We start from the raw sequence: 24612 nt of genomic DNA, 5'->3' as shown, positions 1-24612 counted from the left end.
CTTCTGAAGCTGGCAGCCGAAATTTTACCGAGCATGCACCTGTCAAGCGGTATTTACAAGGTAACAAGGCTGGGCACTGAATGTTTGGCGGATTATGCGATAACGCTCTGAATGACTAAGCTGTTTAATACCCCTAAGCTGACGCAATCCCTCGTGCGGATCATTCATACTAAGGCAGATAGAGCTTAGCCTTTGACTGACTAATGGTTGACAATAACCTGACCTTTGATTTTGACTTCCCATTGATTTGCCTTATAACCTCGATTTAAACCATACGTCCACCGAGCACTTCTCGACACACTGTCATCCGCGTAACTGGGCTAAGACAGACCTAATTATTTTCATTTCTAAAGTCGAAGCGCGACCAAAGGATCATATAGCAATATTTGCATCATGAAGAATGATCCTAATCACTGCAAGAAGAGAAAGCACAATTTCAGCACGCATTAAATAGTACAGGTAGCAGCCAGTTCACAAGCACGCTCAGCGTAGCAGGCTTATTCTGAGACGGTAAAAATATTTATTAAGGTGAAAACCTTACTAGGCTATGCTGCGTCTATAAAACCTGTTATAAAAATTTGTCGCCGGATATGACGTCATCACGCCGGGAATTAATACCTTGTCAATAATATTGCTGATTATTGACAAAATATAATAAAAATAATAAAAATGTCATTTATAATAGCAATAACAATTATTAATAAACATAATTAGTTATATATAATTAGTGATAGGTAATTAGTGACGAGATAATTAGTGATAGCAGATTAGTGATAGATAACTGTCGATAAAACATTAGTGACAATCTATTTAGTGATAACCTAATTACCGATGTGTAGTAATGATAGGTAGTTAGTAGCGTCAACGCAGCGCTGCTGCTTTCACATTCTCCCAATGTAGTTTCTGCAGTGGCCTCACAGTTTCTTATGTGTGGCTGCGATCAGTGGTGGCCTGTTCTGAGTTTTTAATCAGCGTCACATGCCCATGTTAGGCATTGCAATTAAGAAATAATTCCAACTGATCATTGCAGCCATTTACAGAATACAGCGCACACACAAATCCAAATTGAAACACTTCCTTTGATATGAACAGAAAAAAAAAAACAGTCAGAGTGCACTTCAGTAGGTCGATATCATGTTATGAAAATTGCCATATTTTGCTTCTTCAAATTCGTTTAGTATTTAAACACTGAGCGCTTTGATTTAACATATTTCCCCAACGCTATATGAAATGCTTTGTTTCCTGAAATCAAAAAGAAGAAGCAGGTTTAGGAAGATTTAGTATGGCCGAGTATTGGCATAGTCGATAACGGTTAGCAATAAAAAATTTGGAGTTCACGTCTTTGCACTGAGAGTGACCTCTTTTCTGCTCCTTGTCTTTTAACGAGGAATAGTTATTAGAACCATCTGTAGCAGCAGAAAGTGAGATATTCCTTGATACAAGGTTCGCCGCGTGTTTAAAATGAAATGCGAATTAGAAATATGAAAAAAATTATTCAAATTACACCAGCCTTCAGCAATTGTTGGTTAGGTTGGTCTGTAAGGTTTAAAATTCCCAAGCGACTCAGGCTATGAGACGCACTGCTGTATAGAAAATGTGGACCACCTGGTGTTCTTTAACTAGCTCTCACATCGCCCTGAACGTGGGTCGCAAGCGGGCGCCACACCCGGGACCGGTACGATGCCGGGTGTGGCGACTGCTTATAGGGACATAGGCGCCATGTCCTTATATTCAGCGGTCGTGCGTACAAACCAGCGAGAAACCGCGACGGAATATCTTGAGAAATAGTAGTCATGGAAAGATGTTCATTGGGCAGATGTTTCGGATATGTTCTTAGAAACGGGCACATATTACGTCACCTTGTTCGTACTATTGAATCCTGGTGAACAGTTTTTTTTTGTTAGCATTTTTCTCACAACAGGCATGAAAAGAACAAAACTTTCAGATAGGTATAAAATATTTAGCGGAAAATGTACTCTCGTGCTGGAACATTTAGCGGCATGGCAAAAAGTTTAACGCAGATTTAATGTAGGTGAAGAAAAAAAGGTTCTGAGAGCCATTCTTCTTCAGTAATGCTCTTGCTCCTTACTTGGCATCATGCACCATCTATCATTACGGAAGGGCTTCCTGCATTACATCTCCGCTATCGGGTTTTCTTCCGGAACTAAGGTATTGAAAGTTTAGTTACATCAGAGATAGTGTTGCTTGACGCATTAGAAGACAACTTCGATTATTAGTTAGCGAATAAGAGATAACAGTATCGTACTAAAGTATCTGAGCGAATATGAGCAAATAAATTTCAGGTAACATCCCTGCAGAGGTTTTTAATGATCGTAGGTTTTCCGCTTTTGGGACATAAAGGTAGTCGGACACTGCGATATGTCGCAGTGTCCGACTACCTTGAATATAGCTCGAATATAGAAATGATGGAAAGTGCTTTTATAATAAGGCAAATGCGCTTGACAGAACACAAGGCTGATGTAAATATTCGGCGATAAAATCCTCGCACGAAGGCATGGACTGCACAGCTGTTTACAATATGAAAATAGGAATCGTACCTTTTTGTAGATGATTGATAGGATTAAGGAACGAGATCTGGTTGAAAAGGTTTGGACGATTTCCAGGGTATACACGGAGAGCAAACATTCGCCTATGCAGGTTGCGATAAACAGTAGCGACGCAGTGGGCATGTAGGGGGTGCCACAACTCGTTAGTATGTACCTGAAATGTACAAAACAGCCATGAAAGCTCAAGATTGGGCTGAATAGAAACATTGCAATATACCCATTGATCTGTGATGTACATTCGTTCGTTAATGGCATTTATCGACCATTGCTGGGACACTTTTGCTATTTGCAGATCTCTGTTCTGCCATTATAACAAATATTTTCAAGTCCACTTTTCAGCTCTTCCAGAGAAATTTGTAATGTCTATCTAATGTAACCGCCGTTGACATCTCAAACAAAGGGCAAAAACTGAAAATGAATAAAAAAACATTTCTCCTTTAATACATTAAAGATACCTGTGAACCATTAACATATATCCTGCGGCAGTGACTGTGTTTGTACCTGTATCGAAACGATACCGTTCTTGATATATCTGAGTACCATTCTAAACGGCAATCGTTGCATCCACAATAAGTTTACTTTTGGTGTCCGCAAACTTTATTTAAAGCGGGCTTCATTTTAAACTGTCCTTGGAGATGTTATCTGCATTTTTTAAGTTTCTTCAACGGAATAGCGAACGGCCGGATGCGTATATACATATTTCTCTGCGATAACCACAGCCAGAACGGAACTCAAGGTTGCATACGTTTGCGGGGCGAAACTTCAAATGTCATACTTTCTATCGCTTACAACTAGCCTTTCCTTTTTTGATTTATTAATGTTTTATGCTCCAGATTTGCACATGAAACCATTATCTTTGTAATTCTTATCCCAGGTTTCTCCGAGGGTCACTGGGTATTTTTGCAGCAATAATATTTGCAACGGCCTCTCAAAAATAATTCCGACTTTTGATCCGCACTAGTCGCGCATGTTTTCGATACTAAATAATATACTGGACGTTTACTCCATATGTGATGCTGTTTCACAAACCTCTGTGCCGCAGTGTCCTTAAAGGCAGGCAATGTGAAAGAAAGGGGTCATTAGGAAATGATACTCAACTCGAGAGCCGGAATTCTTGCGAAGAGGCAGCAGAAATAGGCCGCTGTGCACAATATCATGCGAAGTGCGTCGATCCAAATGACGTTCAATACACTAAATATAAATTTCTCGGGGCGTCTGGAGTGACGATGGCTGAAAACAATAAATGCATGAATTAATGCGTGTTTCTGCTAAAGTAGGAAAATGCGCAACAGAATAGGAACTACATAGTACTCCGCAAGGACTCGGTTCGAGAACTATGAGAACGCCCTGTCCACTCGAAAAACATTTCGCCGAGATCTCTTAGCTACATTCCCCAACGCGGATCGCTGGGAGAAAGCTGATGCGGCGCCACATTCCTGTAACCAGCGGACGAACGAAAGAGTCCGCATGTATGTGGAAGACTGACACGTCTCTTCGAGCGTGCCGATTCCTCCATGACGGAGCAGAACAAGTTCGCCACCTCATTCGTGGAATAAAGCAAGAGCTGTTCGCCGACCTTGTGCGCAGTCCGCCAAGGACTGTTGCAGAGTTTCTCTCCGAGGCGACCACTATGTACTTGTTTCGCATAACCATTAAAAAATACCCGCTTCAGAGGGTCAGCCCAAAATTAAGGTCTCCCATTCTTTCAGAAATGGAAAGAAATACTTATTTTAAGCAATTTACAAATCACCTAAAAGGCAGACCATTCCTCTACTTTGCCTTTGTATTCTATGCATTTTTGCAGACGCTGGGGCAGTTTTTGTATGATCATGTCATACCAGCTCGCCGCCATGCCTCTGAGAAAGCGTTTGACAGCATCTTTCACTTCATCATCATCGGTGGAGCGCCTTACAGCGAGATGTTCTTTTCCACTCACCTGATTATTGAGTGGTCTTAGGTGTAAAGTGGAATGCTCACGTTTCGTCACCCGTACCAATAGAATCCATAAAGGCCTCCTTTTCATCTCCATAACGCCGATGAAATTCGCGGGAGGAGTCAACGCGTTGCCGTAGATGCTCGTCTGTCAGCATTCGTGGTACCCAATTTGCGCACATCTTCAGACATTTCAATTTTGCTGTCAAAATCCTATGAGTAGTGCTTCTAGAAACGCCAGAAACCAAAATGCAGAGTTAGTTCCCCGATTCCCCGATCTTTCTGCACCATTTCTTCGACCTTGGCTACCGTCTCATACGAAATTGACCGTCTTCCGCTTCTTTCTTCGTCGTGAATTTCAGTGGGACCAGCTACGAACTCCCTACACCACTTGCGAACGTTTTTAACATCTATGCACGAATCCCCATACACTTCTGTCAATTGCCGATGAATTTCGATTGGTTGAAGGCCTTTCGCGTTCCAAACTCGAATAACTGCACGAACTTCGCACATGGTGGTAGCGAAAAACGGGAGCTCACTTCATATGGCTGCCGTGACTAGACTGACACTCCCTTTCGGGCTGAGTCATGGCTTGTTTGGAAGACGGGGATCAATGAACGCAGCAGTATAGCGAGCAGCCACGCAAATAGTTTCCCTGCGGCCGCAGTCCTTTGGAGACCTTACTTTTGGGATTACCCTCACAAAGCCCGCCACTACAATAAGGATGTAAGCGCGCTTGGGCCCACCGCTATATCGTCGAAGCCACTGGGGAGCGATGGGACTATTTTACGTAACCTGATCAGGTCAATCGTCAGAGAGGAATTACAAGCCCTCCAGTTGTTTTCCAACGCGCCTTCTATTACATCGCTGTCTGAAGTCGCCTGGAGCAAGGTGCGCCCGGCAGCGCCGCAGCAACATTCTCTGATGTTCTTCGCCAGCTTAACGTTTAACCTATTTACGAATCTGTCCTCAGTAAGGCACCAACACCAAGCTACGACGTGAACAACGCGACACAAGCAGTGCAACAGCCCAATCTTGCACGTGTGCCTGCTCCGCGAGCCTATCAGCGGCCACGGAAGTGTGAAGTGTGGCATGCACCAGACCATCAGCCGGCCCCTCTGCTATACTGCTGTGCTGAGTCATGCCATTTTTACAGGGCGTGTTCGTACCGCTGAGGGAATCTGCGCAGTTTCGCACCCGATGACAATAGCACGCGGAAGGGTGAACGGCCGCTTGAGATCGAAGCCTATCTGTCGGCCCGCCGGAATCCTGGGACATACGGCCGCTATTATTCCCGATCTTCGTCTCTTCCGCGTTACCGTTCTTCAAGCCCTCGTCGTGCCGCCAGCTATCTTGGGCGGCGTTCTGTCAGTCCGCGCCGGGAAAACTAATTCCAGCAAACTCCGGGCGCAAGGCTGCTGACGCCGGGAAAACTGAAGGTCCTCCGCCTCCGATACGCCGATACGCTGATTTCTCACAGGGGCAGGGTAGCGACAGCTTCCGACGCACTACCTTTGATTTGTGTGTGACAATTGATGAAACTGACACAATCGCTTTACTTGATACTGGTGCAGACTATTCAGTGATGAGCCACGTCAATGGACAGGATCTGAGCAACGTTTTGACGCCATGGTTGGGCCTTAGCATTCGCACGGCTGGAGGCCACCTCATTAACCCGGCCGGAAGGTGCACAGCCCGAATCGGTATCCGCGGTTTCGTCTGCGTCGGTGAATTGGTCGCCTTGTGTGAGTGTTCGAGGGATTTTATCCTAGGCCTCGACTTTGTGCATGCGAACGGTGCTGTCATTGACCTACACGGAGCACGAGTCATGTTCTCGACAAAACAGGCCGTGGCGTACAGTGCCACATAAGATCCAGGAATCAACGCTCTGCGTATTGTCGAAGACGACGTAATGCTGCCACCACGGTCCAGTGTGCTGGTCACAGTGAGGAATGACTCGTTTAACGACTACGAAGGCATTGCGGACAGCCACCATTCAATGTTGCTCGAAAAGGGAGTAGCTATCGCACGCGGTATTGTTGAACTGCATGATGGCTGTGCGAGTGTCTTCCTGACGAAGTTCAATCAGATGCAACACCTCGACAAGAAAACAGCAGTCGATTTCCTCCACGACGTGGATGCGTTTGAAGCGCTTTGAAGTAGCAGTCGTGCCTTCTGTACCTGGAAGATGTGATCAGTTTCTCGTCTAGTTTTGACCAACACTTGAATCGATTGCGCATTATCCTTCAAGCTCTCCTATCTGGACAACTAACCATCAACCCAGCGAAATGTCATTTCTCCTTCGAAGAGCTCCGTTTCTTAGGACATGTCATCACACAAGATGTCCTTCCAGACCCCCACAAGACTGCTTCCACACCCAGTTTCCCACGACCAACCGAGAATAAGGCCCTCCGATGCTTTGGGCCTCAGCTCATATTTTTTCAATATTTATCTCGCCTAACTGAGCCATTGATAGCCTTGACTCGAGATGACATGCCCTTGTTATGGGCGAGTACCCAAAGTGAAGCCTTCAACGAGCTTCCCCGCTGCCTTCGAAGTCCACCAATACCAGCTCATTGTGAAGAGAATGTAGATACTGAAATCCACCCTGATGTCGGCAACGTTGTCATCGGAGCGATCGTCATGCAGTGGCAGGGCGGCACAGAACTAGCCATCGCCTACGCGAGCCGCACACGTTCTCGGTCGGACAGGAAGGATACCACGACAAAATAAGAATGCTTCCCGACATCTGGGCTCTCAGTAAGTTCCGACCCTAGATCTACGGACGACCGTCTCGTGTTGTTACTGACCACAACTCGCTATGCTGGCTAGCCAGCATTAAGACTGTTTCGGCCGGTTGGCCAGATGGAGCCTCCGGTTGCAGGAGTACGACGTGAAGGTCGTCTACAAGTCGGGCCGGCAGCACCAAGAGGCAGACCGTGTGTCACGAGCGCCCATGGAACCGGCTTCGAAAGACAACACCGAAGATTGTTCTTTTATTTGTTCCATTAGCGTATCCCGTATGGCATAGCTTCAATGGACCGACTCTGAGTTGGCGCCACTCATTGACTACCTAGAGGGTTTTAATGATAAAGTATCGCGTGTGCTTCGCCGTGGGCTGCAATCCTTCATTCTGAGACGTAGGGTTCTCTACAAGAGCAACTTTGAAAGAAACAAGGTAGACGTTCTGCTTGTACCATCGCAGTTACGCTCCGAAATATTGAGTGCTGTCACGATGAACCATCCGCCGGGCACTTTGGGGTCAGTCGTACGCTGGCAAAGATTCGGCTGCAGTATTACTGCGCCAGATTACTACCAACAGTGCGTAATTACGTTAAAACATGCCGTGATTGCCAACAGCACAAGTCTGCTCATCTAAAATCAGCCGGCTTTCTGCAGCTTATAGTGCCACCAAAGACCCCTTTCCAGCAAATTGGCTTGGACCTCCTCGGCCCATGATGTAGCCGATGTGACTGACATCCTTCGCTCACCCACAAAATTACTCTAACCGCAACCCCTGTCAATTGTACTATAGAACCCTACATTAGCCAAGTAGCCAGACTTCCACCGAGAGCAAGCGAGATGGAATAACGTATTTCAAGCTACCTTCAAGAAATAATTTACAGCGCTACACATATGACGAAAGGCATTAAAACTATAGTCGCTTAGACAGACACCTTCACCAAAAAGAGAAGTAAAATGTACATTATGGACACACATGCCATGGTAAATTCAAGGCATTCAAATGCGCTCCCTGCATCACGGTTGCCATGACTGCCTTAAGAAAGTACGTATTCGATACCAAGCTACATATAGTTTTCAGGTTAAGGACGGTGATCAATGTGGTAATTCGTTCATCACATTAGAGCCTTAATTTAGAAACGTCGAACATGTAAGCAACTAAACTTAGCGAGCTCCAGACTATGGCAAAGTGCATAGCATGCTACTGAGGGAAGCACCACAATGCAATATATACGCCATCGCCATAGAAGAATGAACTGCTTATATAGTAACGATATTCTCGGCTACCTCAGAATTGCGAGCAGCTTGCGAGCAGCTTGCGAGCGCCCCATATTAACCGCTTACTTCCTCTTCGGAGGCAGAGGTATCCTTATCGAATTCTTGCCATGCGTTCTACTTGCCGGGAATTCATTCGCTTCAGCAGTCGCTGTAGGAGTCCCTTGCTGCGCATTCCTCTTCTGAGCGCCGGAAAGCTCATTTTTTGCAGTTTTTCGTTGCTCATCGCATCTTTGGTCCGCCTTGTGGAAAGAAACGTTCGCAGGTTAAGGGCAGAATAAACAAATAAAAATGCAAGGAACCTAATACACAAGCTACCATCGGTTGCTCATCTCACAGAGAGAAATCTGTTTTCGATTCTCTTCAATCTCATTCACTAATGACTTGCGTGTCAATTTAGACTCTGGGTTTCTGACTCACTGCATATTCCTCGGTTTTTCAAAAGCATTTGACAAACTTAACCACGTACTCCTTCTACTTAAACTGAGCGTTCTAAATATAGACCCTGCCGTAATTGATTGGATCCGCGCTTTTGTGACGTCACATGTTCAGTTTGTACGAGTATCTACTAGTGATGCTAACTCACCTTCATCCCAGTTGACTCCGGTGTTCCGCAAGGCTCAGTACTCGGTTCCTTATTATTCTGAATTTATATTAACGACTTCCCGCTAATGTTTCATCAAAAATTTGTCTGTTTGCTGACGACTGTGTATTATATCGTAAAATAACTAATCACTCAGATATTACGGCCATTCAGGAGGACTTTAATAACAGAGTGGTGTCGCACATGATGCATGGAATAAAACATTAAAAAATGTAAGTGAATGTGGATACCTCGCACTAACATGATGTGCCCCACCTACTTGATTAATAACAATCCATTAGAAAGCGTAACTTTATACCGGTTCCTGGGGGTTCATATTGCTGCTAATCTATCCTGGTAAACATATATTGATCATATAACCTCTTAGACTAGTCGAACACGGATATATTCGTCGAAATTTCATACTGGCACCACCATCACTAAAACTATTGTCACGTGGTAGTGACAACGCCGAGGACACAAATGAAGAGTCTGGGAGTGCACTGAAGAAACTCTTTATTGGGCTGACTTGCGCCCCCAAAAGACCTAAGTTATTCGGCGGCGGCAATAGCAACAATTGTGGTCGTCGATCCTCAAAATAACAATGCCTGTCGCACATTTCAACGCTCAATTTAAAGGCGGTTCAAAACCGTCTAGATAACGTCACAAACTGTTACTAGCACAACCTGGAAAATTGTAGAAACATACGCGAGTGGCCGGAATCTTCGAGACAGATCTCAGCGCATCTTGCGCGGCAAAGAAACTGATAAAGGTGCGTCTCGCGACCATCGAGCATTAACAAACAAAGAATACAGAATTGATATGCGTGCCAGAATCAGAGTGATAAGGCCGCATGCCGGCGGCTGTTAAAAAACAACAAATACAGTTTTGATGGTTTCGTGGCATTATTATTATACACAGCTTACATTCGTCCACAACTTGAATATACGTCATCAGTTTGGGACCCCGGACATGCCAACCTTATATAATCTCTAGAGGAAATTCAAGATCGCTCAGTCCGATTCATCATAAACAACTACCAAATAACTTCCGGTGTTACTAAGATGAAATCACTCCTTCCCCTCTCGCCGTAATTCATCCTCATGAAAATATCTCGCCCATGTCTTTCATAAAATATATTATCACAATTCATCCTTACGTCTTCTTTGGGTTCACCAACCCCCATATATTTTATCTCGCCTAAACCACCGCCAAAAAGTGAATATTCCTCATAGTAACACCGTAAACTATTCATATTCGTTTCTTCCCCAAACAAGCAGAGATTGGAACTACTTACAGGCATAACTTACAAGCATTACCAGCACTGGTTACTTTAAAACTGCCGTACAAGGTTTTATTTTGTAAACTTTGGTAACAAATGATTTACTGCGTATAGTAACATTGTTTTCTTACTTACACTGTACTTTGTACTACTTTGTTCGTGCATGTGAAACTCGGGACAATAAATATATAAAATTTTCTTGTAAGTATTGGTCTTTTTGTTTGCCTTTTTCGTTGTTTTTGTATCTTTTATATTTGTATTCAAGTTTTTGTGTAATTTGTCTTGTTTTCTGCCCCTACCCTATATAATGTACCATGTACCTTGATGGTATAATAAATAAATAAATAAATAAATAAATAAATAAATAAATAAATAAATAAATAAATAAATAAATAAATAAATAAATAAATAATAAAAATAAATAAATAAATAAATAAATAAATAAAAGTCGTATATGCGGAGATTTCTTCGTTTCCCAGTGTCATGGCGCGAACACTGCAGGGGTTTCGAAGATGCGTCTGTTTCCACCCGCTTCCTACCCAATGTTTTTTCAGAGAAAATTAAATTGGGCAGCACCTGAGCTCAAATTTTATGCGCACGACACGACATTGTCGAGGTCTTCCGTTGCCGGCTCCCTTTGCGGATTCTCTTTCACGTACATGTGTTTTGCTACTCGCTTTACTCACCTTGTAATTTTCGCACATGTTAACCCACACATACTAGTTCGTTCGCAAAGGTAAGCTGTCTATTATATATAAAAAACATGAGGACATAAGACCCCCGAAATAATTAAAGAGCTCCCTTTTAACCAAGCCATAAGGAGATGCCTGTGCTACCCAGAGGCAGCGTGTCTAAATATATATAAAAGAATCTTATAAGTTCCTGGAAGGTTAGATGCTGATCGCAACCTCCCATCAAGCGCCTGCCTGCTAAACACCCTCATGTGTTCTTGTGACGTCATACAACTTGACAACCAGTCTGTGTACAGCCTTATCACCGATCAAACTTCCACACGCCAGACTCACGCCCGTAATATTTAGCTCATAGTGCTGGCAACATCGAATTTCCCGCACGAGAGAGCCTTTAACCCAACAGCCTTAAAATTCGCATATATAAAAACCCGCATAGACTATTCGCTAACATTAGTGGTTCCTGGTGCCGCTGACGCCTTGAGACGTGCAAGCGCCAAATTTCATCCAGCCCATTCATCACCACCTCACAAAATGCCTTCTTTTTCCGCTCTGCGCCAATTGTCTCTGATTGCTGAGCGCCGTTTCTTTTTCCTACCAAATCCCACTTTTCTCCTCTCTTTCCAACTTTACCAGTCCTCAGCTATCGCTTGTGAAATTTGAAAATAAAATTTCCTCTCCATTTTTCCACCTATCTCATGACCAGTTTCCTTTTTATTGAACTTTATAAGTCAATAGCGGGCAGTTATTCTGATTAACGGTGTTATAATGGAATGCATTGAACATATCATCGACACCCTTACCGGTATCGGGAAGAATGTCAGTCAATTTACAATCTCATATTTATTATTTATTTTCAGTGCGGCATCTTTCTTATCGTTATCATTAGCTTAATTAAGCCGCCCACCTGAAGACGGGATCTATCACTGTCCTATATTTTATCTAACAACCCTGTCCTGCGCGAACAGCGATCTCTTTATTTCTGTTGACTTCCTCCTGACCGCACACCAGCATTCTTTCCGCCGTTTCTTGGGATTCGCTTCTCTTTGAATGCAGTTGATCTCAATAACTTAGTATAATAAGGCCTTTCCATACCATTTTTTTTATTTCGACTATAGTATCACTACTTTCTTGCGTTTCATGAACAATTATCGTCACTACCAATTTGTTTAAGTTACGACTATCAGGCTCCTCAGCCTAAGTTCAACTCTTTCTTCTAGCACACGTTTCCAGACCAAATACTTTTTACACCCACCAGTGACACCAGTGATATTTATATTTAGTATTCTTTCCTTTTAAGGAGCGTTTCAGCTTTTCCCCTTGCCTGTTGGCAAGATGCGATGTTTGTACTGAGAGTACCTGCCCAATACACAGGTGCATGCCGGATTAGGGTAGGAAAACATCTGTGGTCTGACACAGCCCTTGAAAACGGCAAGCAAAGCATTGAAAGAAGCTGACCTCTCGCAAAATTGCCGAGTGCGGCAATGCTGTAAGAATGAGACAGACATTCTTGAAATTACCTATTTAGGACCTGCGGCGATGTTGAACATTTTTATGTATATGCCTTCCCCACTTTACGGAAAAGGCTTCTCGTTCCATCTTGTGCACCCTAGTTTCCGTCTCTGCTTTCCATGGACCGCAGTGCTTCTCACGATGGTGAGGCGTCTACCAATTAATCTGATTACTTTGGGCAAGACTTCATTCTTTTACTATGAAAAATTCCTCACGTTGCTCGTAATGGTACTTCTCACCATGGTAATAACGTATAGGATGCCCAGCCATTATGTCACTTTGGCGATGTTGAACATTCTGCTGTATATGCCTTCCCCACTTTACGGAAAAGACTTCTCGTTCCATCTTGTGCACCCTATCTTTCAGTCTCTGCTTTCCATGCCTCGCAGTGCCTCTCACGATGGTGAGGCGTCTACCAATTAATCTGATTACTTTGGGCAAGACTTCATTCTTTTCCTATGAAAAATTCCTCACGATGCTCGTAATGGCACTTCTCACCGTGGTAACGTATAGGATGCCCAGCCATTGTGACACTTTTCTTATGTAACTTGGTGTGTCTGAAACTCACATATGCCTCCCATATCGCCAGGACCCTGCGGGTTCCTTTGTGTTGTGCTGTCAGTCTGTTATTTCCTCTAGTATAGGGTGCGATGAACGCCCCCAATCATTACCACTCTACAAAACTTGATGCTTGCCCTCCAGCAAGGTGAAATAGAATCAATCGGTGTTTCTTGCTACTTACGAGTAAATCAACACACAGGAAATCCGTGCAAATACTGAGGAACTGTCTTCATCTTCTGAGCTCTGGAAAGTGATAAGCACACACATTTTTGTTTCAAGTATAAATCAGTTATATACAGGTATTTATCCAGGGGCTTTACAATGAAACCGAGAAACGTCGAGTCGGGTCCCCTTTTAGAGGAAAATAGCAAAACGCAGAGGAAAAGAGCAAAAGACCAGTCACGCGTTTCCCAATAAAAACATCCTCTTTCTCGGAAATAATCAACTCGACCCTCATTCTGTCGAGTTCGCGTAAAAGGCTATCGTTAGCACATGGACAACCGAATGTTTATTTATTGCCCACGTTGACATGTAAGCTATAGAATACGCGCGAACACCTGTTCAAGACACTAAAGGTCATATCGAGGCATATTAGGCCTGTAATCAAAGGTCTTTTAAAGCAATTTAGATTTTCACGTTTCTGTACATCAATAACACCGAATCTGTGCATCAGTAACAATGGGACCTAATCCAAGGCATTCAAATACAGTCCATTTTACCTCTTCAGGGTTGTATTTGAAAAACTGTACTGTTTCGTTCAACCACTGGCTACAGAAAGCTTGTCTGCTGGACACCCTGCGAGATCACTTCATGCGACCTGCACACGTTTTCGACGCAGTACAGAACACAAGAATATTCGTGCAAATGGAGAAAATCACAGTCCACCTTTTCCGTTGCTCCGATTTAAGTTTGATTCACTCATTGTCTCGAAGCGTAATTGCACACGAGCTGAGGCATCAGTCACGCATCATCAGAAAACTAGATGGCTTGCCAGCGAATGTTATGAAGGCTTCAGAAGAGCCCCTTAACAGACCCAGGTTGTGCTCCAACAAGTATTCCTTCTGCCCGTAAGGTGACGTCTCAGCAGCATCGTCGTCTTCCTTCTAAGAATTAAGCTGTACTTAAATTGCTATCCACCAAGTCTGAACGTGTGCGTCTAAAGCGCTTGCCTAATAAGCATCTCTAAGCACTCGTCCACCCGCAAGAGCCATATAAGACAGCTGGAAAGTTGAAGTATGTTCGTGCTTTCAGGACAACATATCTCACCTGGTCTCCCGGATTAGAAAGTGTCCTAAGCCACTCATTCAATTCTTCACAAATCTCGTTAGTGAAATGTTGCAACACACTGTCGGAAGCAGATATTTCCACAGAGGCCTATGAGCTGAACACTCTCTCAGAGAACCTTTCAGTAACACCGTGCTGTCGACTATTTGTAACATCTCTATACATATCACCGCATGACTTTTGCTATGGCTGGTTTGATTCAATGGAAGAATTAAGTTACTTTAAAGTCTTCAAGATATCTGCATGTCGCAATTCATGAGTTCATATGCCTTCACCTCTGCAATATTTTCCCCCTGGCTGACCTACTGGAACACTTGTTTGTGGAAACCCTCGTAGTATTTGCCTGGAAAAGACTTGCCATACTTTCTACGCATTTTCTGCAGCGCTGCACATTGTGTCTGTTAAATATGTGAAAATGTTTGATTGCACGACATTCATAAAACTGTAAATGCGCTTCACCAAATTTTTATATTCCAAACAAAACGAATGCACCCTGAGAGCAAACCATAAGCAAAGCTGGGATTTATGTATACCAACGGAACAAATAGTTTGAAAAATATAAATTCCCCTTCCACTTTCATAGAAGGTAGTTGTTTGGCGGCACCTTGGAACAGTATGCAAAATACTTAAATGAAGTCTTACCTTTATTGTAGATGGCCAAACCAACACCAGATCCATAAAGCCTGAATCTAAGAAGCTGCCGAGCATAACGGCAGCCAGCACAAATCTTATGACGAGTGACTGCTCGCTTCGCAGCTCGGGTTGCATCACAGAAGTCTGAAATTAAGCGAAGACCGCCAATTGGCGCTACAATTGTGCGCGGTGTACTCACGTCAGATAAAGTCATGCACGTGGATGCAGGATAATTTCTATTGGCCCTTCCGCCCTCCTCTTTCAAAGCCGCATTTGAAAAGCCTGTAGCTGCAAATACGACTCGACTTGACTCAACCTTTTGTGGCTCGACACACGCGCCAAAAAGAGAGTCTTGAGACATGCCAGGTAGAAGCCCTCCCTTAGTCTTCAATGGGCCCTCTTCATTTAGCGCCGCTATTACTAGCTTGCATCAAGTAAAAAGGCCGCATCTTACCGGCAACCTGACTCACGTGACCCTACTCTGTGATGTCACCACCGCGAGCATGTAGCCGTCAAGATTCCGGCAGCAAGGAGAAGGCACGCAAGATGTGTTACGGGAGAGAGGGCAAGATCAGTGGGGCCTAGCATTTGTCGCTACTGCTGTACAGCTGCTCCGGGACGCTATATGCATTTTTTTACTAGATGGGCTGCTGAGGCCTTCAATCGCGCTCGCACGATTTATGCGCTCTTGAAACTATTTAGGCGAAGGACGGAAGTATAGCATCTGCAGCACTGCGCCGCGCAGTTGGTGTGCATTGCTGTGCGCTACGAATGCTAGCAATATGCCACGACATTCTGATTTCATAGGCCTCCGTGTGACTTCCCATATCACAAAGTAAGGATATAATTAACTACTTGAAAAGAAGGTCAATAAAGAGAAGAAAGAAGAGACAAGCCAGATATTCTTTACTTGTTCATTTTTGACAATGGCCTCTACAACTGAACTACGAACTTCTGAGTCGCGCTTTCGATGGCAGCTTTGAGCGTTTTCTCTGGCGAACAAAAAATTAAAAGATAAAAAACTGGATTGAACCAACATTAACGTTGAAAGCGTGAATAGAACCCTTCAGTGTTCCTTCCTCTAGCAAAAGTGTGATAATATCTAAGACACGTCGTTTGAACAACTTTTGCAGCGACAGCTATATTGGTCACAGTCTCGCTATTTCGCCGTGCCTCTCCGTGCCTGTCCGAAGAGCGAAGAAGAAATAGTGAGAGGCAATAGCTGGCAGTCGACATGGCCGAGTACTAACTGGACGTAGGGCTTTCTGACATTACGTTTGGCAGGAGCTGCCAACTCTTGGCTCCCCTTTCACATGGGAGGGTGATATCACAATCAGCCTGCCAAAACCCTTGCATTTATGTTATCCCTACGACACGCAGGTACGTTCATATGGCTCGGTTAAAGCGGGGCTTTGTATGTTGGCTGGTAGCTTACGCTATCGCGTCATCGCTAAGGTAGAAATGAAAATAGAGAGAAAGACGTGCCGTAGTGGATGGCTTCGGACCCCCGCGCGATAGAGGCTTTCGCCTCATCGCAGTTTAGTGGTGAAAAGTGCCCCTATGGCATAAATAGAGCATCTCTCAAGCTTAGTTGAAGCTTTTCGCCCGAGGCCCATTTCCTGTATATTACTGGAAATGATGTTTTCTTTTTTTTTTTTTTTTCAATTCTAATAAAGCTGAAACCATAGAGTAAACTACTATTTGCAAAAGCCTTGTCTTAACTTTCTAGCCGAACCTAAGTGTAGCCATGCAGATAGCTCTCGCGTAACTCCAGGTTTAACCACAAGCTAAGCCACAGCTAATTTGTTTTTATTTCAAGCGCACAGGACTACAAACACGGATAGAGATGAATTCATTGCGCGACCCTGTTCCAAATACACTGGCTGCTGTTGCGCCCTAGCTTGGTGTGGTCGTTACTCAGCACATGGAAGATGTGAGCTGCAGAGTTTGGCATGTAGCAGTAAAGAAACAGTAAAGTTTTGTTTGATGCATTAAGAAAAACTACTGCGGGCGTAATTAGAGAAAATACTATTCGGCGCTTTAATTTTTACAAGGGGTGATTTGCGTGGCACGAATTTTATCAAGACTTTATTAATAATTGACAGGCACTCTTCAGGTAGTGGTCTCCGGCTGCATAAATGCAGGCTCTGTCTCTCTCTTCATGCTAACTCCAAGAAAAAGAAACCCCCATGGTTGCAGACCCTTTTTGCACCGCACAAACAGTGAAGGTATCAGTGGCACATTTAGCATGCGAGTGGTCGAGCCGCTGGAGTCACAGATCATGGTGCTGTTTTATGAGCATGTGACACCTCGTGATCATGAAGACAACGCCCTGTGACCATACAGATAGCGTAACGTGTACTCTCATGAAGATGTGGCCGACAGTAAGGTATTGTCCGAACTAGCTCCAGAAAGTTGATGATCGAGTGTATTTATCCCAGACAGAAAAATACATGCAGTGAAAATGCAGACTTATGCTGGTGAAACTTAGTATATGGAAAGCCTAAAGCGCAGGTAGCAGTAGGGTTTTTATTCTAGTAACAGGACACTGCTTTAGAATGGCGAGCCGGTCAAATTAATTACTAGCTGTCTATCAAGATTACTTTGGTAAATTGCAAGTTTTGTGTTATGAGTCAAATGGGGCTCACCTCGACAGGCTGTACGTTGCTTTGTCAAGTACACTGTCATCAAAAGCAATTGAAAGAATGAGATTAACGGGAAGCCCGCGTTGCTCAATTTTCACTGCCTCAGTTGCAATCTCTTTAAATCAAGGTGGACATAGCCCCAAGTCCTTCTGAGTGAGTCGACTTGCAAGGCTACTATAAGAGCCCTACAAAACTGTTTAGGATTAAATACGTCGAAATGCACACTTTTGACAAAAGTCCTACATATTGAAAACTGCTCAGTTGCGTATACGTTGAACATTCACAATCACACGCGTGGTCACAAGAGTGCGAATAGCGCCCCAGAATTATTTGCGACTAACAAGAGAGGATAACCGATGGTCGCTTAGGGTAACAAACTGGATTCCAAGGGAAGGAAAGCGTAGCAGGGGGCGGCAGAAAGTTAGGTGGGCGGATGAGATTAAGAAGTTTGCAGGGGTCAAGTGGATGCAGCTAGCACAGAACCGGGTTAAGTGGAGAAATATGGGAGAGGCCTTCACCCTGCAGTGGGTATAATCAGGCTGATGATGATGATGAACATCTCCTATGAAACGCTAATATCAGAGTACAATAAGACACTGATTTAACTGCGTGATGCCACACATGGCAAGAAGAATTTCACTCGGCTGCAGCGCACCAGACAGACATCGTGGAGGAGAGAAGCATGAAAAATGAAGAGTATGGTGCCGACAAGAACTTGCTTGAGTTACGGCTTCCCCTGCCTTATACCGATTCTGCTGTTTGTAACGCAGCTCTGGATTGCGTTATGCCTGCTCGATGAAGCTTCCGCTTCAGTAGGATGGTTACGAGTCCATCAACTCAAGTGACGAAAAGAGGCTAACCTTTCACCCAACTTTTCATGGCTACAATTGAAATACACACCCGCTGAAGGGTAAGAGTCTTGTTTTTAAAATTGTATTGAGTGAAGCATTTTAGACTCTACTCTTCGGCCCACAACTTCCAAGTTAACAAAGCCGCAAAAAGATTTTCAAGCTAGGAGGATCGGTTGTGTGCGTGACGTCATGCGAAGTGACTACTTGCACCTCGCCGCCGCTGCGGTCATGCCGGCGCCGCACTGGCTTCTTTCTCCTTTGTACAGTCATGTGTTCTCCAAAGACGTGACGCGTCTCGTTGCGCCGCAGCTGCTGTTTCGCTCGCTTTTTCGGCTTCGCCGCGGCCGCGTGATCGCCAGACCACATGACTAGCCATATATAAAGCGCAGTCGCTGCTCTCGCTCTCCAGTTGCTTTGCCATTCTTGTGGCGAATTCGAGTGGGAGAGCAGGTGCACTCCAGAGCACTTTGAAAGTGCTCTCAGACAAGCGGGCGCCCTCCATGGGTGAGCAGGAGTAGAATCGCTGGCTTCTAATGGTAGAGGAGGAGGGCTTTTCCTCCGCTCAAAGCAGCCGAGTGCAGCGTCATATCCACGGCATTCTTTTTTTAGACGGCGACGCTCAAAATGGCGGCTGCAAAGCGTCAGAGCTTGGCGAGATCTTCGGAATCAAGCGAATTTGCTTCAGGAATGGAAAGCATTGCTCAGGTGCTGTATGTATGTTTGAGAGTCGCTGCTGGCATCGAAAGGGCCAAAGGAGGCAAATCGCCACGCTCTAAGAACAAAGGCATACAAAACACGCGGTTCTTCACGGAGCGTTGGCCTCTCTTTGGGTTGCAACAGCCGCCACTGCGGGTAGGCGGAGAATGCTGGGAAGAGAAGTGCGGTCACGCGGTAGTGGCGCGCTGCTCTCGACACGCAGAGAGCGTTCCTTTAGGAGGTCAGTTACACCCTCGCTCGGCGTGCTCCTGTACTGCTCTGCAATGCTACACCTCTGCTCTCGTCCCCCCAACCGAATGCGCCATTAGCATCACCACGACGCCTGGAACTAGTGTAGGAACGGTTCAATACAGACGCCCAGCTGCGTCTGACCACCCGGCCGACATTGCTTACCTTAAGAAACTTCTACGAAAGCGACGTGCTAAATGAGGAGAGACCCCTGGAGAGAAGGAAGTTCGCATGGGCAAAGGATGAAAGTATCATCATGAGTGTCTTGATAGGCTGAGGATTGCGGCATCTGTGAACGCGTCAACCGTGATATTCACAACGTCTAACCAAGTGTTCTCATACTAAAATGAACTTTCGCTCGTATCATAAGGTATAGCAGAATTAAACCTGGCTGAACTTTGATTCCGTCTCATCGACTTTTCCTATTCACATCCCTAAGCACCTGAAATGACAAGCGCCGCTTATGCCGGTAGCGGCGAAAAAAACGCAGCGAGCTGCGAAGAATAGTTCCTGGATGCATCCGAGCAATCTTTGTTTAGTATCCACTTAGCCTGCGTATTTCGTTTTCGCTTGTGGTCACCCAATGAGCGTGTTGCCGAAACATCAATATAACACTTGCCGCACGCAAGCAAAGTTGACCTAAATATTCTGTATGAATGAATAATTTCTTTGAAATAAGTATCACTATCAAGAGTGGAAGTTTAAAGATGATTTGTTTCTGTAAAGCAAATCAGGTCGATAGACCCACGCTTCAGGGCAGTGACCGGTAACAGGGCGGGGCCAACAAACCTCAATCCCGTATATTCACGTCTAATCGTTTTAAAAACTTGATTCAAAATAGTGTAAAAGAACACTTGCACAACCAAACATTTCTACATGCTTGTTGTAGCGGCTTTAAATCATAACGATCACTGGCCTAACGTTCCCTAACGGTCTCTTGCGACTCGCATAACTATATTAAAAAAAAAATCGATTAATAGCTTCGAAAGAAAAAAAAATTTTGAAGAACTCGTGTAGCTCTCTCCAGGTGCATTAGCCACACTATATAGGAGCGGAATACACGCGCAACATGACGTCAGTTTTCATTCAGCCCTTTTCAAAAGTATCCCAAAAGCGCGCGCGGTAGTTTTCAATAGCTGCGCCGGCTGCAGCTTTGCGTTCTTTTCAGCTTTTGCGTCAAAAGCCTAAGAGGAGGCAGTATGCTGTCTTTTTTTAACACATCTTCCTCTGAGCAACTAGTGCCGTATTTCAATTTGAATTACCAATAAATATTTAATGCACTCCATGCTTGTCTAACTTGGGAAACATATTGCATTGCCCGGCTCTTGCTATCGTTTCTTCGAAAAAGCGAGTGTAAGGGTACAAAAGGACGCTTCGCTTCAGTCGTTGCGTTACTTTGTTGCGGCAAGCTTTGGTTTGTGGATCGAAACCGCATAAAAACACATCTTCCGGCGCTCACAACTGCCCAAGAACTGCGATGAACTCGTCAGTAATGTCACGTCATGCTCGCATTATTATTTTCAAGAAATCTGTCAGTCCTCTAACGCAGGAAACTTTAAAGCTCAGGACGATTTTGAACAGGTGTCATTCTCGACTGCTTTTAACTGAATTGTGCTCTTCATAGCGTTATTTGCGAATTGCCTGAATAAATTGCTGTGCATGCCTTATATATTAAGGAATAAAAAGCCCATATAAGGGCATATATTGTCGGCTTTCCCAGTCGAAAAAACTACAGAACATTTTTTTATGTTACGACAGAATTTCTGTGCGGTTTTTGACGGGAAGCCTGTTGTGACAACAGAACATTCTGTAGCAACATAAGAAATTTCTGTGGTTACAACAGAAAAGTGCTACAGAAATACAGACAACAGAAATACACTACAGAAAAACTACAGAATTACAGAAAAGTAGTACAGAACTACAGAAAACTCTGATGGTTACGACAGAACTACAGGATGTTTTGTCGTATTTTTGACACAGTTCTGTAGTTTTTTTGTTTAGGGAAAGTTTAGGGAAAGCGCTCGCGCATACTTACGCAATTTGCTTGCTGGACAAAGTCGCTATTCGAAACTGAAAGTTCTACGCCGTTTAGAAATTTGCAATTCTATAAAAAAAAACAGTGCTGCGTGTACCTATTTTGTGGCACGAAGCGACTATATGCTGCTACCGAATTCGAAACTGAAAGTTCTACGCCATTTAGAGTTTTGCAATTCTATAAAAAAAAACAGTGCTGCGTGTACCTATTTTGTGGCACGAAGCGACTATATGCTGCTACCGAATGCATCTCGAAATGAGCTTCGACATCTCATTTCACTTTATTGGGACTTACTTGTAGCCCATTTGCTGGTGCCCAGAACCGGAAGGCGTCGAGGACGGTAGCTGTGGCTAGACCTCCAAGCAGGGTGCAGACAAAGCCCGAAGGAGGCAAGCATCGTATCCAGCGCTTTGCAAGCATCACTGCCATCAGCACCTGTGTGTGATGCATAGATGAGCAGCATAACGTATGGGGCAGTCGTCAGAAATTATCTTCACTTGTGGCAACGCAAGACAGAGACAGGTGGAATGCAAAGTTTAGGTAACTTCAGTTCCGCCTTTAAGGGTACGACGCCATAGCGTAGACAGCCACCAGACATATAAAGCGGCTTTTAACCAAGCCGTATAAACGTGCCTGCATGGCCTATATGTGGAGTGCCTAAAACGGCATTCAAGAGCCCTGGAAGGTTTATTCTGATTCTCTTTTACCCCCTAAAATGAACGACTATGATTGGCAACTGCTCCCAACTTTCTGATACCATGTTGTCTCGTTACCTCGCGCAAAGCATCGAAGAATAAGAGCTCGGCCATGTCAGTTAGCGCCTTCGACTGTCATGCTCGTGATTTTTCTCTCACAACGCCGACGACAATGCCGACATCGGATATTCTTAGTAGCTGTACCTTTCATTATGTTGCTTTAAAACAAAAATACAGAAGGTAGCTTCACTTGACAGTTTTAAAGCCCAGTAATAGATATGAACTTATGTAGGTTGGATCAATGCTGCGATGGCCGAGTACCGACATCAACGTTAAAGGTGGCTTTCGAAAGCTCAAGTAGTGAACGCGGCCAGAGAACAGCTTAAGAAGACGTCATATCATGCCTCTTCCCTCTACTTTTCTTCCTTCCTTGAATGACAAACCGAAAGGACCGTATCTCATTCCGTAAGTGGAAATGACTTTAGAAGAAGAAATGGAGTCTATAAGCACTTTTGCTCCTCGTTTCTAGGCTACGGAAAGTTTCGAAGTGTCTTTTTTTTTTTTTTTTCATCTCTGAGGGGCACAGTCCTCATAAAGTTACAACCCCTTTTCAGGCTCAATGATGAGGTCGTAAAGAGAATGACGTACCAGGGACAGGGCCATAGCGAAGTCCGCCGTCGCCGAACGGAGAGTTCGCGCCTCCAGATGGTCAATAGAAAGCGCCGGCTTCAGAGTGCGACACCCAATGGCCAGAGCTAGTCCAGTCGATGCAGTCAGAAGCACCTAAGTAGAAGTAGAAGTCACAGTCAGTGTGAGAGCCAATCTCTGATGTGGCTTCCAGTCAGCACCTAATATTGCCGCGAAACCTTCAAAACAGTATTTGTTGTTTTTTTACGGCCGCCGGAATACAGGCTTATCACTCTGATTCTGGACCGCGTATCAGTTCCGTAATCGTATACAGATATGTGGCGCAAATAAACACAAACACAGGAGAAGGAATACGATGATGCACCAACTTGCCCCTCAAGCCGTTATTTTCAGTTCCGTAATCTTTGTTTGTTAATGCTCGATGTCGCGAGTCACACCTTTATCAGTTTTGTTGTACCACAAGATGCACCGAGATCTGTCTCGAAGGTTCCGGCCACTCGGGTGTCTTTCCACAATGTTCCAGCCCGTGCTGGTAGCTGTTTGCGACGTTATCTAGATTGTTCTGTGCAGCCTTTAAATTGAGCGTGGCCGAGTGTGACGGGCATTCTTTGTCCGACGACCGACGAGCACGCTTGTTGCTATCGCCGCCGCCGAGTTGCTTAGTTCTTTTGCGGGCGCAAGTCAGCCCAAATAAAGAGTTTCTTTAGTGCAATCATCGACCCCCTTCATTTGTGTCGTCGACCTCGTCACCACTACGTGACAATATAACTCCTGTCCTTCCTTTTGCTTCCATAGCATTAAAAATTTTCAACAGCATGAGGAAACAGGTCAATCTCCTAGTGGGTTCCGCCAGCCAAAAGGGGAAAGTTCATCATTCCCGACATTGCCGCTGCTATTTTCACGCTTCTAAAAAATAAGTTAAAATTAAAGCCAGAAGAGCGACGGGCATATGCAAATGGAGCGCCTTTGTAGTACGAATGTTGGGGAGGCTCCCGGCGACGCCCCCCCCCCTCTCCCCCCTCTCCTTCTTTTTTTTCCGGATCATTTAGCAGCTCCGAGTTCATCGCGCGCTGCCATGCAGGGCTCACAAGAATCGGGCACATTATTTCAATTACAATGGCATGCTACATTACTGTGCTCAAGGCACAGGTAAAAATTCGATAACCACACTTAAGACACAGTTAAGACATGCTTAGCTGTGAGAACAAGCATTCATCACTATCACAGTGTGTGACAGCGATTTAGCAGCAAATGTTTGAAAATGCGACAGCAATTTTTCTGACGATGTGTTTGCGGGCTTTTTTTTCCCATAAGACGGGCGATATTTGCATCTTTTGACGGCAAAGTGACGAGATGTTTCTAGTTTGTACGGACTGGTTGCGAGTTGTAGTCAAAGTTTGTTGGAGGTTTGATCGGTTTTATTTCACGTCCAGCTTCAGTGCGACGAGTGCGATCGTCATCATTCACTGAGTATAGGCCCAGTCATCCTGCTTCATTGTTTCATTCGACGAGCAGTACGTATTCAAAACACATGCTAGTACGTTATGTACTGGAAAGTAAGTACGCTCAAAACACATAACATGGGCACAATACAAGCAAGGCATCTTAGAATGACAGTTTTAGGGGCGATAATAAACTAAAATCTTTCCATTACTCGAGAAGATTGCTCAATAAAAGTAAATTCTTTCCTGTGTAATCATAGCGAGGCTTCACTAACCCATATGTCTTCTTTC

The 24612-nt window shown here is 44.5% G+C and overlaps 1 protein-coding gene across 1 annotated transcript in view; it reads right to left on the bottom strand.

The window, feature by feature from the left end:
* LOC146178341 (ATP-binding cassette sub-family C member 2-like) overlaps positions 1–24612 on the bottom strand; it is a 116199-nt gene that overhangs the window by 54732 nt on the left and 36855 nt on the right. The window contains exons 3-9 of the mRNA XM_084579678.1: positions 22880–23014; positions 21831–21971; positions 15070–15204; positions 13325–13386; positions 8626–8758; positions 3666–3832; positions 2559–2721 (exon numbers count right to left, since the gene is read on the bottom strand). Coding sequence (XP_084435804.1) covers positions 2559–2721; positions 3666–3832; positions 8626–8758; positions 13325–13386; positions 15070–15204; positions 21831–21971; positions 22880–23014 — 936 coding nt within the window. The remainder of the gene's footprint in view (positions 1–2558; positions 2722–3665; positions 3833–8625; positions 8759–13324; positions 13387–15069; positions 15205–21830; positions 21972–22879; positions 23015–24612) is intronic.

Source organism: Amblyomma maculatum, chromosome 9 (assembly GCF_055883805.1).
Source record: "Amblyomma maculatum isolate TAMU_Amacu chromosome 9, ASM5588380v1, whole genome shotgun sequence".
In the NCBI taxonomy this organism is placed as follows: domain Eukaryota; kingdom Metazoa; phylum Arthropoda; class Arachnida; order Ixodida; family Ixodidae; genus Amblyomma; species Amblyomma maculatum.
This window is presented reverse-complemented; position numbering and strand designations above follow the sequence as displayed.